The 18727-nt window shown below is 40.7% G+C and overlaps 1 protein-coding gene across 3 annotated transcripts in view; it reads left to right on the plus strand.

Annotated features, from left to right (window-relative positions):
• Tgfbr3 (transforming growth factor beta receptor 3) overlaps positions 1-18727 on the plus strand; it is a 196778-nt gene that overhangs the window by 149399 nt on the left and 28652 nt on the right. For all 3 annotated transcript variants that reach the window (XM_023720259.1, XM_023720261.1, XM_023720260.1), the window contains exons 7-13: positions 178-325; positions 5735-5924; positions 7972-8306; positions 8715-8867; positions 10778-10918; positions 11111-11269; positions 16310-16609. In XM_023720259.1, the coding sequence (XP_023576027.1) occupies positions 178-325; positions 5735-5924; positions 7972-8306; positions 8715-8867; positions 10778-10918; positions 11111-11269; positions 16310-16609 (1426 nt within the window). The remainder of the gene's footprint in view (positions 1-177; positions 326-5734; positions 5925-7971; positions 8307-8714; positions 8868-10777; positions 10919-11110; positions 11270-16309; positions 16610-18727) is intronic.

The raw sequence follows: 18727 nt of genomic DNA on the forward strand, positions 1-18727 counted from the left end.
AAACCATTTTGTTATGTGTGCAGTAACAATCTGTTTTGCACATGTCATCTGCCTGGGATGGACTCCAGCATTTTAATAAACTGGCCAGACACTAGAAACATGAAGACTTGGAGAGGGGAGATAGCTGCAAGGTTCTGGCATTTAGGGCCTAACTTTGTCTTTGTTTTCCATTCTCAGTGCCTTCCAGGTGGATATAATAATTGACATAAGACCTTCTCCAGAAGATCCTGCAGTGGTCAAAAATCTCATCCTGATCTTGAAGTGTAAAAAGTCTGTCAACTGGGTGATCAAATCTTTTGATGTTAAGGGAAACCTGAAAGTGATTGTAAGTTGATTGAATTTTTTTTTTTTTTTTTGTCTTGATGAATGACAGTATACTGTGCTTATGTGTGTTATTTTTATAAAGGTTCTAGCTCTTTGGACTCTCTGAACTCTCTCAGGTTTACTTTTATAAAAGTACTTCTCCTGACAAGGGTAGTCAGTGTGTTGATTAAAATATGGTCTCTAAGGCTAAGACAGGCCTGGGTTTGATTGAGTCTTAACTCTTGTGTTTACAAATTGTGACCTTGGGCAAGTCCTTTAGGCTTTCTGAATCCTAGTTGCCCCATTTGTGAAAGTCCTGAAGTGCACTGTGTAGACATAGTGGGTGCAGGATAATTAACACTGCTCAGCCTTTTATGGTTCAGTGTCCTATAAGGCGCTTATGTCATGAATATCAGATTTTATTTGGGGTTGTGTACTTAGGGAAGATACAGAAAATTAGACTGACCCCTGCCGACATCATAAGACTTTTCTTTTTCAGTTACATACATGGTATCAGCATGAGTTTTTGCTTGCTTTAAACTCACAGGGCTGGAACACTCAGAAGAATCAGGGAACTTTGAGTATGTGCCAGCATGTTCTTTAAACATCTTATTTCATGCAAGTCATGCCCTTCACTGGTTGGCATGATAGGAAACAGCAGCTCGCTCTCTGAAAAGTTGAACATTGAAGTCTGGTAAAATAAAGCTTACCTCAGATATGTTTAGGAAATGGCTATTTGGCATACTGTTGGAGTGAATACTATGGAAAGTTAAAGAAAAGTCCTCTCATTTTTAAAAACTCCTTTAGCGTCTCTTTTGTAGGCTCAAAGTTTGTTTTTTTTTTTTTTTTTGTTTGTTTGTTTGTTTTTTTGTTTGTTGGAACCAGGGATTGAACTCAGGCCCTTGCGCTTGCCAAGGAAATGCTTATTCCACTGAGCCATCTCCCCGGCCTCTATACGCTCAAAGTTTTATGCATTATTTTTTTTGGAAACATTTCACCAACTTCTGTTTCACCTGTATTCAGTCAGTTGCAGTGGATTTTATGCTTTCAGTGTGTTAGGAGCAGGCTATCTTGGTTTTGGTATTATTCATTCATGCATGCATCTTCCATGTGATGTGGTATGAGCAAAGCCAGCAGTTTCCTAGGCAACATCATGTAAAGGTACTTGCAGGAGGCAACAGCAAAGCCAGGAGCATGCACATCTTAATTTTAAAGTAATCTTTTCTGGTTCCTGTGGTTTCTGCCTTTTTTTTTTCTTAAACTTCGAGAGGGTCCCAATAACTCATTATGTGTAACGGTGATACATTAATTTGGTGTCAAGCGCAAAGCCCAGCCATGACTTTTCTGAAGTCACAGATACTTTGATTGCCTTCCCTGGCATGGCATGAGGGGTGTTGGTGACCTGGGGTGTCTCCTGATTTTGCTGCCTGGCACACCAAGCAAATGTTTTTAATTTCAGAATAACAAAAACAGGAAAGGGAATCATGCTTTGAAAGGCAAAAAACCATACGGGACATTTTAATTCCCAGCCAGAGTTCTTGTATAAATATGCTTTCAGCCCTGACCCTTCAGTGGCTCATTCTCTCCCTGAGCGTGTGTGCTTGGCCTGTGGCAGCCTGGAGTTCACTGGGAATGTCCCATCTCTCATCTGAATCAGAAAGGCTAGCGATGAGGTTGTTCATCCCAAGAAAGATCTGTTCATATTCTTCTCCTTGGCTGTACTCCTGTTCCAGGCCAGTTTTGGACAGTGCATGACAACATTACTAAACAATTAGGTAATGTTTCATGGTGGTTTTTTTTTTTTTTTTTTCTCCCAATCAGTTTCATGCTGGGTGATTTCCTAACTCCATGTCTCAGATGTGAATTCTGACTAGGCTGTAGGAGAAAGAAAGGTACTTAATAATAAAACAAAGTTTAAGTTACTGCTTTGAAAGGGAAAAATGTTTTATAGAGACCTTGTTTCCAGTATTTTAAGTATAGATAGCATGATGAAATGGAAGAACCCTGGCTCTGGATCAGACAGTGCTAGGTTCTAGGCTCGTTTCTCATTGTCGTCACATCAGCAGATATTGGGCAATCTGATTGAACACTCGCCTGTGAAATGGGTGTGCTGCTAGTTCTCACTTCACTGGTTTAACTGGGTTCATTCATTCATTCATTCATTCACTCAATAAGTATTGGTTAAGGCCTACAGGATATTTTGTCCAAAGCACTGGACACAATGCCTGCACATCTTGAGTTCTCTGTGAGTCTGTGGTTCTCCTTCTCCAACCCAGGAATAACAACACCTCTCTCCTTATTTTAGAGGAGGATTAAAATAGGAGACTCATCTTCATTCCATAAGAGCTTTAAGAGTGTATCTATACAAACAATTAGGGTATTTCTATAAACAAGGTGAAAACAAAGAACAGTGTCTACTGAAGTAACCATAAGCAGCATGATGGGGTAACATTTTATTTATTATTATTTTTTAATGTTTTTAGTACAGGGTCTATAGGATCTCACTACACAGAGTGGATTCCTAGTGACCCTCCTGTTTTCAGCCTCCCAAGCACTGGGATTATAGGCGCATGCCAGCACGCCCAGTCTCAATCGCCTTCTCAGCGTGCCCCAGGGGCAGGGCCAGCATGGCACACTGGGGATCGAAACCTGGTTGCTGAACCTGCCTAAGCAGGAGCTTTTTTCTGCTGAGCTATTTGGCAGCCCATGATGGGGTAACTTTAAATAAGCGCACATGAAGCGTGGGTGCCGTGTGCCTGTGTGGGGAGAGTGCACACTTCGGATAGCAGAGTGCTCCAAAGAGATCAGAAGCTGGTGCTGGGAAAGAATGGCACCCAGATGTGTCCACGCTCTGTGCCCAGCTCTGGCTCTTTCCTCAAGTGCCCTATGGCCGTGCTTAGCCATTTCTACAGCCAAGGGGGAAAAAAAAAGCCAGAACAAAAAAGAAGAGGTCAAGTAAACTCAAATCTTCTTGCACTCTGTTATATGGCCTTAGGATTTACAAATTGGTGGTGGACAGCTTATTCTTTAAAAAATTTTAAAATCAACACATGTGGGCACTGCCCTCCAGCCCACCCTCCCCTCACATCCCTCCCTCAAGTCATTGCTGATGTGACTATGGGAGACAAAGGTTGAGGCACTTAGACTTTTTAACCTAGCTCATCATCTTTGTTAAAGATGTGGCTGGGGAAGATGGTGGTGAAATTTGGAGACCTGTTTGAACTCTCCCTAACCTCCGCTGTGGTTGGAAAAAGCCTAAGAACTCCAGGAGATAAAGAGAGAAGAATTTGCTCAGTGCTGAGAACCAGCTTACCCACCATTACCCCAAGCCCTGCTGCTCACAAAGGTGTGGATAGAGATCTAATCTTTTAAGAAGTTCTTATCCTTAAGCAGGTACTGACAGCTCCTATAGAATGTAATATGGAAAGGTGTGGACAGATTATTCCATATTAGTATAAGAGGACAGATGGTAGTTATGTTGATAATATTCTGGAAATACCATATTTTCTCAGCTGTTCAAAATGCAAGACCAGGGCAGATGAGGCCAAGCAGCATTGTTTAGTCCAAGGTTGTGATTCCAGCCAATCAAAACGATCTGCTGCTTTGAAAAGCTGGAAGAAACTGTGCTTAAGAAACTGCTGGTGACCAAATGAGTCAAATGTTCTAGCAACAAATTGGATCCTCCTTCACCTTACTTTTCTTTCTTTCCTTTTTTTTCTTTTCCCTTCCTCCCTCTTCCTCCTCTTCCTTTCCTTTTATTCCTCTGAGGAGGTTCTTTGAGTCAGAGCTAAACTCTTCTGAACCCGTGGAGCTGAGTTTACAGATGGCTGCAGAACTCAGTTAAGGCTCCATCTGCCTCTTTAGTGTGCGGTGCTTGTGACTGGTCAGTCTGGCCGTCTTCCCTCAGTTCCCTCAGATAAGCGCTTCGGTAATAGAAAAGCAGGCCGGGTGAGATCCTTTACACTTTGAACTGGAGTTTGTGTGTCCTCAGCCAATCTCCCACAACGAAAGGCCAGGAGAATGTGGAGCCTATGAGTCTTGTATGGTTTTACAGTGGGAAAGGATTAATATTTAGTCATGTTAGAGGCAAACTGAATGAGAAACAAATGAGGAATTTAGGGAAAATGCTGCATAGATGCAGGAGAAAATCTCTGGGCATGGAAATTAAAGTGGCTTTTATTCAGCATGAAAATAGTATAATCTGCGCACTGGAAGGGGTTTCCAGCCCTGCTGGAGCCGTTGTTGAAGTTGCGTCTTCCCACTGGGCTCTGGGGAACCCTCTGAAGCATGCAGGTGCCTTTCCCTCTCACGAAGTCAGCCCTACAGGAGTCAGCAGTGACTCCACCTCGCTTCTAGGTCCTGGCCACTAAGAGTCCACTGACACATCTCGTTTTATTTTTGTAACTGATTACACAGTGACACTCCATGTTATTATCTCCATATTTTACTGAATAAAATATTGGTACCTAGAGGGGTGATAATTTTAATTAACATTTTAGAACATAAAATAGACATATTCTACTAATAGAATTGGCAAATAAACACAATATAGACATTTGTTGTTTAACCACATAGAATATAATAAAAATGGGATAGTCTCCACAGTGAAGTCACTAGATTGTACCATTTTTCATTTAAATATAGGTTCAAAAGTAGATGGGGCTGGGGAGATAGCTCAGTAGAATAAGCCTGGCTAGCTCAAGGACCTGAGTTCAATCCCTGGTACCACGGGAGGAAGAAAAAAGTAGAAGCACAGACATTTTCTTTGGGGATCATATAGGATTTACACCTTTATACTTTATATATGACTTTAAATAAAAATAAGGAAGTATATATATATATATACATATATATATATGTATATATATATATATATTTGCATGTAAATAATGGAACCATGAAATTATTTCTGTAGGGATAGACTAGGTATATTTAGCAATGTGTGTAGCTTTCATTGGATTACTCTTATCAGTACAAGCAATCTTTTGTTTTGTTTGTGGTACTGGGGATTGAACTCAGGACGTTGCACTTGCCAGGCAAGTGCTTACTCTACTGAGCTATCTCCCTGGCCCAAGTACAAGCAATCCAAATGCTGTGGTCACACAGCATGAGTAGAGGTCTCTTCACCTGCTATCAGAAGTTTTTCACCTTGGCGTTCTTAGCCCAAGGAAAATAGGGATCAAAAGAATAAATAATTCCTCATATACAATCTGGAATTTATTAATGATTATTATTGAAAATACTTTTTGATGGGGGCCGGGGAGATGGCTCAGTGGAATAAGCGCTTCTCTGGCAAGTGCAAGGGTCTGAGTTCAATCCCCGGTTCCGCCAAAAACAAAACAAAACAAAACAAAAAAACAACTTTTTGATGTTGGGAGTCATGAGTAAAATTTTGCTAAGACTTTGTTTGCTTTCTTATTTGTTTATTTAGGCTCCCAACAGTATTGGCTTTGGGAAAGAGAGTGAAAGATCCATGACAATGACCACATCAATAAGAAATGACATTCCTTCTACCCAAGAGAATCTGGTGAAATGGGCTTTGGACAACGGCTATGGTCCGGTGACATCATACACAGTGGCTCCTGTTGCTAACAGATTTCATCTGAGAGTTGAAAACAATGGTAAGTATGACTGTTTGAGAGGATGTTGTGTGAAAAATACCCTCCAAATGAAATTATCCTGTGAGGAACTCTCGGTTCAGCTTGAATGGTGTTTTGCTGTTGCATATTTTAGTGATTTCTTTGACTGCTTTCTACCACAAGACATATAATTAGAATTGTGGCAGACTATTTTAGCAAGATCATAATACAGATTTCATAACAGAGTTGACTATGTGGCAGAAAATTTTGTTGTAAGTCATATTTATAATGATTATATTAGGAATGCATTAGCCTAGGTTCTTCTGCCAGAGGTACTTAATGACCACACATGGCTGAAGATACAGTTGGGTTAGGGACGCAGGAAAGGAGTTGAGAGAGGCTGAATCTTTCAGGAAAATGGTCAGGAGGGCCAAGACCTGGGCTTTGCTATCAAGGCAGAAGGACAGAGTTGTCACTCCCATTTGCTGCAGCGGAAAGCAAAGCCTCAAGTTCTCTAGGCTTTTCATTATATAACTAATATAACTTGAGCCCCAGTTTTTAGATCCCCAGACTTGTTCCTTATCCCCTGTCCCACTGAGTGCAGTGCCAGTAGAATGAAGGTTACAAATTGAGGTTCAAGTCCCAGTGCCACCATTTATTCATTATTTGGAGAGAAGTCATATAACCTTTGAGCCTCAGCTTTCTCTCTGGTATGTGGGGGAAAATAATAGCACCTACCTTACAGGGTTGTTGTAAAAGTTTTGTTAATGTACAAGTCAAAGACCCTTCAAAGCTGTGACTTCTCTGGGACTTGCACAGCTGAAGCACCCTTTTCAAAAGGAGTATATTGAAGGAGAGTTAAAGTTCACCAGGCATCTTCATGTCCAACCTCCACTGACATGGATTTGACTTTACATATGCACCAGCTGGCCTTAGATAGTAAATAGAAAGTAAAGAATACTGGGAAAGTAATTTTTCTTTAAATTGTTGATAGAATACTGAATGTATTTTGTATGGAAATTCTCTTTCTCGCTGAAACAATAAGGAAACCCTGTGCCTTTTAGAATTTAGCACTTGAGGTAGCAAAATAATGTTAAAATACCAAAATTGAGGCAGAGAGTATAGATGATGGCACAACATTTGCCTAGCATGCTTGAGGCCCTGGGGAGGCTGAGGCAGGAGGATCACCATGAGTCCAAGCTACTCAGCGAGACTCTGTGTCAACAATAAAATCACTAACACCAAAAACTGTTAGAAATAAATAAAATGCTACTATTATTTCAGGAAATCTTTTGGAAAATGTTTTTTAAAAATCTCTAAATTTAGAGAAAGTGTTCAAATTGACTTTTGAATGGAATAATATTGCCCCACCTAACTTGAGTCACAGATGCTTAGCTTTTTTATTTATATATTGTAGAATTATCAAGGATGGCAAGATAGTTCACCTAAGTGCCTGAATAGGCAAGCACAGGGACCAGGTTCAATTCCAGGTAGCACAGGCTGTGCCAGCCCCGCCTCTGGGTATGCTGAGCCAGCCACGAAACCGGGTGTGGTGGCACCATGCCTGTAATCTGAGAGTTGGGAAGGCTTGAAAACAGGAGGCTCAGTAGGAGTCCAAGCTACATAGTGAGACCCTGTAAGAAATACATGAAGAAAAGAAATATCTATCCAAACACTTTCCCAATCTTGGCTGTACACTGTAGTCAGGTGGGGAGCTGAGGATATGTGGGTGATTGTGTCCCACCACAGAGTCTAAGTTTTAATTGGCTTGGAAAATAATCTGGGCATAGACATTTTTCTTAAGCTTTAAAATTGATTTTAATGTACATCCATTGTTATGATACTGATATAATTCAACTCCTTAAGTTTAAAAATTGGGAAACTGAGGCATGGGGAAAGTCAAGAGCCACCCAGTTAGTGGAACACCAAGACTGGAATTTAGCCTCCCCAGTTGTTTTGGAACATTGCTTGTTAAATATCATTTTATGCTGCCTGTTCTGTGCTAGCCCCTCCTGCTTTGCCTCTAATCATGATGACTGTGGCCTGGCCTCACACCCTGATGATGATTTGCCTTCTTCTGTTGCCACAGAGGAAATGAGAGATGAGGAAGTCCATCCCATCCCTCCTGGCCTGAAGATCCTGCTGGACCCAGTCATCCTGCCTGGCCCAGAGAACCCACCCTTCCAGGGAGGGGACAGCCAAACTGGAGGTTTCCCCTTTCCTTTCCCTGATATCCCCAGGAGAGGATGGAAGGAAGGAGGAGAAGATAGGATCCCTAGGCCAAAGGATTCTGTCATCCCCAGCATACAACTGTTTCCTGGTCCCAGAGAACCGGAAGAGGCACAAGGGAGCATGGATATTGTCCCATCAGTCAAATGTGACAATGAAAAGATGATTGTGGCCGTAGAAAAAGATTCTTTTCAGGTCAGTGCAGTCTGTTAAAAGAGAGAAGAGGGGCCACTTCCTTTCCGAACATCTTGCCCCATTCTGTGTTCACACGTTCTCTTTTAATTTTGGAGACTTTGGAGAGTTGGTGTGGTTTTAGTTGGATGGTCCCACTTCTGCTTGGCTGTAAGTCTCACCTGGTTCCTGTTGTTCTCAGTGGAGGGGTGGGGGATTCCAGAGATTTGTATGCCAGTATTTTGCTATTGAATTTCCAAGGCCAACAAACAATTCCTGGGCTGTTCACAGGTGGTGAGCCGGGAAGAGGTAAGTGGGGCAGGGGGCAGGATACTGGCCTCCTTCACATGGAAGATCAGGCCATGTGTGTGTGCTGTGCTCAAAAGGACTGCCTGTAAGCCCTCCAGAATATCTCTGATGGTTGTTTTTCAGACTAACAGCCACTCAGGGATGGAGCTCACCCTGTTGGATCCCTCCTGCAAGGCCAAGGTGAACAGCACACACTTCATTTTGGAGTCTCCTCTGAATGGCTGTGGAACTCAGCGCCGGCAGTCAGCCTCCCATGGTGTGGTTTACTATAACTCAGTGAGTGTTCTCCACAACAAAGCTTTGCCCTTCTCCAGAGAACTGCTGTGTGTTCTCTTAAGATTAGTCTTCTCTTTCTGTGAGAATGGTGTACCTAAACAAAGCCGGGAGCCAGTTCTCAACAAAATGTGCTGCACCTTCACCCTGAGCTCTTTTTTTGCTTTATTGATGAGTCTTTGGGAGTTGGAAGGTTGTATTTTTCAGCTGGAGTTGTGATCACACCCTTTGTCTCCTTCCATGTGACAGCAAAAGTTCGCTAGCAGTGTGATTATAATTTCTTTCTATGTACAGCAAACTGAAGGGCATGACCTGATCCTTACAGGACAAAATCCAAGCTGTTGGGCTACATGTGAGAGGCTTTAACCAGATATATGTTCTCTATAGCTTCATTTGGGTCTTATCCAGAAGTTAGAGGGCTTCTTCTTTTCTCATAAATAATTATCCAAAGAGAGAATTTAAAATCTAAATGGACCTGGAAAGAATTACCAAGTCACTCTCTCCACTTTAAGGAAAAACTCTACATTTAGAATTTACCCAGAGAGAGTCCACAGATTGCCCGCCATGATAACCATTATAATCGCTCACCTTCCAGCAGTCTTTCTTATTGGTTCATCTAATCATTTCTCTGCATTTTAAATCTGTTCTCTGATAGAGACTAGGGTAGGTAGTGAATTTTAAAAGGAATTGAAACGTGAAATCTTACAAGAATGTCAAAGTGCTAGTTTTGTAGCTAGGAATTTACTTTCCGTGGTAGCAATAAGGCTCAGGCATCCCGCATCTGCCTGGGCTGGGAGTGTGCATCGGTGTGCTCTGAGCACCTACTCCAGCCTTGACATGGGATGCCATGACTGTGCGGCTGGTTTTTACCCCACAGTAACTTGACCCAATGCAGAGAAGAGGCCCAAGATGGGGGCTCTGGTCAATGTGGTTACATGGCAGCAGCTCTTCTGTGGGCCCAAGTTTATTATTCCTCAGAGAACCTCAAAATGTTGGAGCTGGAAAGAACCCTGACATGATCTCATTCAATTTCCTCATTTCACAGGTGAGGAAATTGGACTCTGGGGAGCTAAAAGACTTGCTTAGATCCAGGTGACTGATTACTGGCAAAGCTAGGATTGAATCCAGCTTCCTCATCTCTTGTGTCCAGTAATTGTTCTTCAGTACCAAGCTTGCCTAACAGATATCCAGTTCTTATACAAATAATTAATTTGTTAACCTTTGACTTCATGCTAACTACAACACTAATTTTCTTGTAGTCATCTAGTACCTCCCGATAAGAGAATTTAAAATCTAAAAGGACCTGGAAAGAATTACCAAGTCACTCTCTCTACTTCAAGGAAAAACCCTACATTTAGAAGTTACTCGGAGAAAGAGTCCACAGATTTCTCTCGATGAAAACCATTATAATCAGTAACTTTCCAGGAATCTTTCTTGTTGGTTCATTTAATCATTTCTCTTCATTTTAATATTCAATATTACTGCTGCGCTTTACTTTTAGCATTTAAAAACTAATGTCCAAGTTAATACCAGTAACAGGGTATGATAATCTGGGAACAAAAGTATCAGTTGCTTAGAGAGAAAGGCATATCATGACCTCCTAAGGACCCTTCTTTCTCATATATTTTCATGGACTTTATTCCAATTATAAAGTAAGCGGTAGCCTTGGTACCTGTTTCAGTTACATCAGTATTTTCTTTTGAGAACCTGGTAAAGAAGAGAGAGGCAGCTTTTCTTTAAACTCTTTTCATTCTGTTCCCTTCAATGAATATATTGTTTAGCTGTAAGTGTTTCTAGTAATTTTTTGTGAATTTTGACATATTTTTGTTTTGCATTATGTTCAGAATCCAATAATACTGAGTGAAAAGAAATTAGGATTTTGTGATCTTAACTGCGCTTTCCTTGCCTTTTAGATTGTGATACAGCTTCCGTTGCCTGGGGACAGCAGTGGCTGGCCAGATGGCTATGAAGATTTGGAGTCAGGTGATAATGGCTTCCCAGGAGACTTGGATGAAGCAGACACTTTTCCCTTCAGCCGTCCTGAAATTGTGACGGTATGTACTGGCTTTGAGTAGGTAGTTTATGGAGAATGCTGTCTCTTTATTTGGCTTTCATTAGGGACTATCAGTAAATAAAGTTGTATGTTAAAGGCCAAACTTACTAAACTGCCAGGTCTTCATCCTTCCTATGACTCTGATTTATCTTTTTCTTTCTCTTTTTTTTTTTTTTTTTTTCTGCCCCCTCAGTTTAATTGTAGCTTGAGGCAACCGGGGAATCCCAGTAGCTTCCGGAACCAGCTCAATGAAAACATCACTTTCAACATGGAGCTGTACAATACTGACCTTTTTCTGGTGCCCTCCCAAGGGATCTTCTCCGTGGCCGAGAATGGACCCATCTATGTTGAGGTAGGACATCGGCCTTAGGCTTTCAGCTCAGCTCTGAGTTACAGGTCCTGAGGCAGTAGCTAATGCACCTCACCTGGGCCTCGCTGTCCTCACACTGCCCCAGCTCGGGCTGACGGCTTGGCTCTGAGCATGGTTCAGTTTGCTTTTTGAACAGAAGAGGAAAGTTCAGGATTTAATACATTATGCTAAATGGAGAGACTCTTTGGTAGATAAATGCTAAAGATAAAAAAGGCAGAGTATGAGTTATAATAAAGCCTTGTGCTTGCTTTATGATAGTTCTGGCCCTAATATGAATTGCTGAAATCACTATGGTGGTCATCTAATATGGCCGATGCCCTTAAAACAAAAGCCCATCATCCCCAAGACCCCCTCCCTGCTTCTTCTCCACCTCAGCCCAGGGTGCAGTTTCCTTTCACCTTTCTCACCGCCTCAGGGAAGGCCCCAGTCAGCCCCTCAGGTAGATCTAAGCATCCCCCTCAAGCCTCACCCAGGCAACAGGCCATAAAAGCCTCAGCTTCCTTTTGTTCCAATCCAGAGAATTTCTGAGAGAATTTCTTATCTTCCCAAATTCTCTCCTTGTCCTCAAAGAGAATAAAGCCTCTTTTCCTTGGTGCGCCAGGTGCCTGAAAAACCTATCACTTTAAAGTTAGCATTTTTTAGGACAGCAGTTTAGAAGTTGCCCTGTCAGGGTTAACCAAGGAATGTTTCAAATCGCCTTGCATATTATCTTTTAAATTCCGTTTATTTTTAAGTGAATACCAGTGGTTACCATATTTCACAGAAATGATCATTTCTCAATCTTTATATGTATTTATTAAAACTTTCCTGTATAAAACCAATAATCATGCATGGCATAAATGTGAAGTGACTGCAAAATACTAGGTAGTAGCAGTAATAATTAAGTAGTAGCAGCTAACATTATTACTGTTGTATGATGTTCCAAATATAGTTGTAAGAATTGTAGTAATTAACTCTTCAGAGCAGTCTGTGAGAATGGACAAATAGTAACTTCACTGCATGGGTGAGAAAGCTGAGAAGCAAACTTGTCCAAGGTCACCCAGCTGCTGCCTAGTAAAGACTCAAATTTTCCCCTTCCCCCAGACTGTGTGGCTCCATAATCCACACTGTTGTCCATTGGTGCTATTGTCATTTATCCTCAGAGCCATTTGAAAGGGAAAAAACATAACCTCTTATCAATGCAACTATCTAGGCTCACAGATTGGACTCTAGAAAAGCCAACTGTCCCTCTGGCACCACACTGTCTGTTGCCATTGTGCCTTGGACAGGACCCATCATGTCTCAACGGAGGCTATTGTCTGCTGGCCCTAAGGGGTGCTGCCGTCTGCTGAGCTGGTGTGGGTGCTCAGCTGCAAGCTGGTGCTCTGTGTCCCTGTGAGAGGCGCACCGGGCTTAAGGGATTGAAGTAGGATAGTTCCATATGTTTAAAAGTGACTTCAGTGCACATGCTTCTGTTTTAGAAAGATAGATAAATCACACATCTGCCCTGGCTCTGGGGCCAAGCCTGCTGGCTCTAGATGTTTTCCTTGATCATAGGGATTCTGTCTCTCCTCTTGTGACCCCCTATTTTGAGAGGGCCTCTCTTTCTTTGGGTGCCTCTACTTTCCCTGATGAGGAAAGAAGTCTGCTTTCTCTGTACTGTTTCTAATCACAGCTCCACTAATCCAAAGTTGCTTTTTTCCTCGGGCTTTCCTGGCTGCCCAATGCGCATGTGCCTTTGGTCAGTAGCTTCCTATTGTGTTGCGGATTTTAGTGGCATTGTTTAACTGCACTTTGTTCTTTTCTAAATATGTGCCTGGTGTGGCTAATTTATGGCTTTGCCTGTTTATGCTAATCTGCCTTGTGTAGCTTACCCTGGATATTTTTGAGCTTTTTTCCTTTATCCCTGCATTGCTGGCGTAATGTATTATTGGTAGTTTTTTTTCCTACCCCTTTTTATTCTTATTTTACCTTTATATCTTTTCAAATATCATCTCTATCTCATGTAGTTAAAGTTAGTATGGGCCAGGGAGGTAGCTCAGTGGAATAAGAGCTTGCCTAGCAAGCGCAAGGTCCTGAGTTTGATCTCTGGTACCACATAATAATAATAATAATAATAATAATAATAATAATAATAATGATGTTATTAAAAAGTGGACCAAATCTTTTTACTATATATATATATATTTTTTTTTTACTAAATATATTTTAAATATTAAGTACATCAAAGAGAACTTAGGGATGAGAAAATGTTTTAAATAATTGTATTTTTAAAAACAGATTTAAACTACCTAAAATACAAGAGACTCTGTAAATGTTTTGCTAAACAGGACAGCAACCAACTGTACTTCGTCTTTGCTTTCCACTTTGTACTCCACTACTGGTAGGACATGTTTTTACTTAGGTTAAGTGGAACTTAGAAACCATGGCTATGACCTAAAGAACTATTTCCTGGCATCTTCTGCTCACCCTTCTTCTTCCCCAGACCCTCCATTCCCTTGGACCACAATTCCTTCCTTTAATCCACGACATCCACAGTTTTGCCACCTGTTCTCTGGTCATCTCTGGGTGATTAATAGTGCTGTAACAGCAGTTTCTGTTTTAGATGGTTTGTTTTGAAGAATTAAAGAAGAAACAGTATGTAATCTTCCAAGTTTAAATCCAGCATCATGCCGCTAATTGGCCTCCTAGAAGCTGTGTTGTTTACGTGTGACTTTTTATTAGCGTGTGTTTACAGCATGTAACAATTGTGTTTATCATAGGGAATTGGTACATGTGCATCACACATCTTAATTCTTTTTGTCCCTTACTCTGCCCCCTGCTCCTTGTCCCTTCCCTCGCTCTTGGTCTCCTTCCCATTTGTACAAGCTCTATTTTCGGGGTTTTTTTTTTTTTTTTCTTCAATTCTTCTTCATCTTCTTTGTCTTCATCTTTGTCTTTTTTTGTGGAACCGGGGATTGAACTCAGACCCCTGCATTTGCCAGGGAAGTGCTTATTCCACTGACCCATGTCCCCAAGCCTTTCTTCAATTCTTTAACCCACCCCCCTCCAATGACTTGTCAGCCCATCCATTTGAAAGAGCTCTTCCTACTTTCTATTTATCATATATTGATTTCTCCGAGTGGAATTTATAGAGTCTGCCAAAAATAAAGATAAACTAGAGGCCTTTGTAGGTCAAGAGATGGACCTTGAAGCCATAATATTAAGTGAAGTGATACAACTCTTACATCCCTAATGCTGACTGCCTACAAGTCAGGCTGCCCAGAAGCTGTCTTCTTTAAATGTAACTTTTGTGATACTAATTCACTCATTAACTGTACCTTGTAAGTATTAGGTCCTTGTTCTGTAATTGAGGACCCTGAGTCCGAGGTGTATGTGTGAGCAGGAGAGGCTGTGGTTTCCTTGCACTTTTCTCTTTCCATGCCTATATTCTTTTACTATTCATGGAGAGACCATTTGGTTTTGTTTGTTTGGCACTGCTGGGGATCAGTCCCCAAACCTCACACATGCAGGGCAGGTGCTCTACCTCGAAGTTCTGTTCCCAGCCTTCCAGTCTATTGTAGCATAAAAGATTTTCTGATAATACTTTTTTCCTCCAAGACAACTTTTTGGAACACCCTAGACTTCTTGCCACCACATACTTCCTTTGAGAGTAAGAAAAGATTTGCAGTACGTTTCCTATACATTTTTAGTAGGTTACACATGATAGAGTCTGACTGCATGTTAAAGGGTACATTTGTTAGTAGGATATATGTAATTTACCATCTTTCCAAGATAGAATATCTTGTTCTTCAGAAATATTGTAAAAGTAATGACATATAAATATTTGCAGAATGTCACCCCAAGGTGACAGTGTCATGATTATTGTCATTAGAAGCCTCCTACTTTCATCAGCTTTGTGATCGAGTACTGTGTTATACTCACGTGGGGATCTTCCATACAGTGCTGTGGATTCAGTGGTCCATGAGATGTCAGGGATTTCCCCTGGGTATCTCAGAATAGAAAGTTTGTTTCTCTCTCCACATCTTTTGAACAGATTCTGGGGCTCTTGGCCCATGAGTAAGAGCTAACTTTATTTCTAAAGTGTTTAAGTTTATTTTGATCCTAAGTTTAGTCAAGGAATGAGGCATAGTAGGAGGGGTGGTTCACAAAGTGAGCCGCATGTCGCCAGATGAAGAATCCAGTCTGTTCCGGAGATTTTAGCTGAGCTCAGGATAGTTGAGGTTTGATTCTGTTTACACTTGGCTAACCACTACTTCCTGTTTCAAAAGAAAAGAACCTTAACAAGATTTGGACATGACCCATACAAATGTTTTGTAAGAGGGAAGTGTAAATGAGTTGGAACTGTTTCCAGATTAGATTTCCCTTTAAAAATACCCGTAGGCCTAGAGAGTGAAGGGCGAGTAGTTGGCAAGGCCACTGTAGTCCTGTGAGCAGCTCGGACACTTGGCCAGGCCAGAGATGGCCACCAGATTGCACCTTCTGAATATCTAGTCCCAGAGATGGCTCTGCTCCCTAACAATGGAGAACTTGAGATGGGTCTGGAGCTTTACTGTGATGTTCTAGGTTTGCTCTGATTTGCTGCAGTATAGAAGCTTGGTCTTTCCTGCTTCTGTTAACTAGATTCTGCCTCAGTACTTTTTTGTTTGTTTGAACAATTTCATGACTGTCCTGTAAGTAACGCACTACTGTAACTTCAAGGGGTTTTGCTGTGGACATTTTATTTATTTTGGAAAATTCACTTAGGTGGTTGGTGTGCTTTTATTTTTTTCTCTCAGAGAACTTAACAGGAGGTTGAGACATTCATATTGCATTTGAAACTTGGCAGGCTGGCATTTGAACTGAACAACTCACTGTCATCATTCATATCAAGTTTAAATGGAAAATATCTCTTTAATGAACATGTGCTACTTTTGTAGTTAGAAAGAAACCCATAAACATGTTAAGAAAATAAAGTAACATCTCACCCAAAGTATATTGTTCTCAGGCCTACAGTAAAAGATGTTTACTCATGTCTGAACTTACCTTTCTGGCTTTTTATAGGTGTCTATCACTAAGGCTGACCAAGAACTGGGATTTGCCATCCAAACATGCTTTATCTCTCCATCCTCAAACCCTGATAGGATGTCTGATTACACCATCATTGAGAACATTTGTCCTAAAGATGAGTCTGTGAAATTCTACAGTTCCAAGAGAGTACACTTTCCTGTCCCACAAGCTGAGATGGAGAAGAAGAGATTCAGTTTTATCTTTAAGTCCATGTTCAACACCTCGCTGCTCTTCCTACATTGTGAGCTGACACTGTGCACCCAAAAGGACGAGGCCCGCCAGAAGTTGCCTAAGGTGTGTGGGCTCCCATCCACAGGGATTGAGTTTTGGCATTGTTATGCACAGCAGTGACCTTGGGGGAAGTTGAATCCCAAATTATTGCAGGTTGAGGTTTTTGGTTTGGGAATTGCCCAATGGAAGTAATAAAGTCAGTGTGAGCAGGGGATGGTTATGGAGTCTTGGAGAATAAATCCTAATGGCATGATTTTTTTTCTCTTTCTATATATGCTATTTAGTAGTTCTTTTTTAAAAAATTAATTTTATTGAGAAAGAAATTGCAATGAGACAGTTTCAAAACAGGTCAGTAGGGCAGTTACAATAATTAATACATTGCATATTGTTGTCTTTGTAGTAGTTATTCATAGTACAAGATATAGACATGATATTTTTTTTTCTGGTAAGGCATTTTATTAGCATTATTTTATAACAAAGCTTTTTATTCTACAAGTTTTTATTCTACATGTCTTTTTTTGGTTTTATATTAGATTTTATTGGTATATTTTAGATATACATAACAATTACAATCATCATAGAGAATTTGTACTTTTTTTCAAAGCTGATTAATAGGACAGTTTCGATAATCAATACATTGTATGTTGTTATCTTCTTAGTGGTTATCCCTAGTACAAGAAGCAGACAGGATTTCCTGTCCAAACACTATTAGTACTCTTCTTTCTTCTCGTTGAATTGAGCGAAAGTAGCTGTATATTTATCCTAACTATTTTGTATATATAAATACAAAGTGATCTTTCCTTTGTATCCCTTTTTTTTTTATGTCCTGTCAGAGGTGGATATTCATTGGCATCTAAATACTATAGGGACCGGGGAGATGGCTCAGTGGAATAAATGCTTCCCTGGTAAGCGCAAGGGCCTGAGTTCAATCCCTGGTTCCGCCAAAAAAAATAAATAAATAAAATAAATAAATTAATAAATACTATAGGTGTTTGAATTCAGCTAAACAATCTAACACTGTCTAGCAGTCTATAATATTAGTGGGTTATCCTCAGAAGTTATTGACTTGAGCCTTTACAGCTCATCATATTAATATGGCTTTACTTTATATACCTTGTTTTTATACTTTTCTGCTGGATGGTTAAGACTAAGATAAAGCAAGACCTATATAACAAGAAATGTAACTTTTGTATCTGATAAGGTCAGTCAAGTACTCTCAGGATTTATCCTGAAGCCCTGTACCACACTTTGTAGATCCTTTGTCAGTGTCAGCCATGAGGATGAGTCACGGCCATTGCTTGACCAATTTGCTCTCTGTGAAAGCCTAAGAAAATTTTTTTCTCTCCTCCATGTGACTCTCCCCAGGCACACTCTACATTATCGATCACATTCCTAGGTGGCTCCATAATCTTCTTGATCAGAAAATTTGGAGCACAACTGAGTTACATGTTGTTACAGTACAGGTTCTCCTATGTCCCGAGTCGTCACTGACTTTGAAAGGCTAGGGCCAAAATGTTGGTTAACCTTGCAGCTCTTCCTTTTCTCCAGTTTTGAACTGCTAACTTAGGTTGTTAGCCCTCCAGAAGAGGAGCTAATTATTAACCTGCAATATATGCAGTTTGGTTTACCCAATCTGTCTAAATATCAAACATTTTGCCATATCATGGAACAGGTATTTTCCATCACATATTGATATGTTGAACTTTAAGTTCTTACAGAATATGAAGTAAAAATTATTTTATAAAAGTAGAAATAAGCATTAACATATTTTTACAAAGAAATTTAGAAATCTAACCATATACAGAATTGTAACAGGACAGACCTGTGACATTTTTTTTCTTATTCTTGTCTTTTTTTTTCAATTTATTACCCCCCCCCAAAAAAAAGCCTTTACTTGAGAGACATTATGGCATGTCATGACAAGAAGTACATATTTAGAAGACCAGGATGACAAGTACTCCAAGTGTGACCCCTCCATTACACATCGCCATCCTCAGTGCAGCCGCCTGGCTCACAGGCACCAGCATATACAGTTAGCTGCTTAGTAATTCTTAAGAGTGATAAATCAGTACTGTTCTCCAGTGAGGGAGTGGCTTGGTTTTATCCCTGCTAGTCAGCTAGTGTGCAGTGTCAGAATTGCAGCAAGCTCAAAGGACAAGTTCAGTGTGAGGGTTAATTTTC

This window comes from Octodon degus, unplaced genomic scaffold, assembly GCF_000260255.1.
Source record: "Octodon degus isolate 3935 unplaced genomic scaffold, OctDeg1.0 scaffold00074, whole genome shotgun sequence".
NCBI lineage: Eukaryota > Metazoa > Chordata > Mammalia > Rodentia > Octodontidae > Octodon > Octodon degus.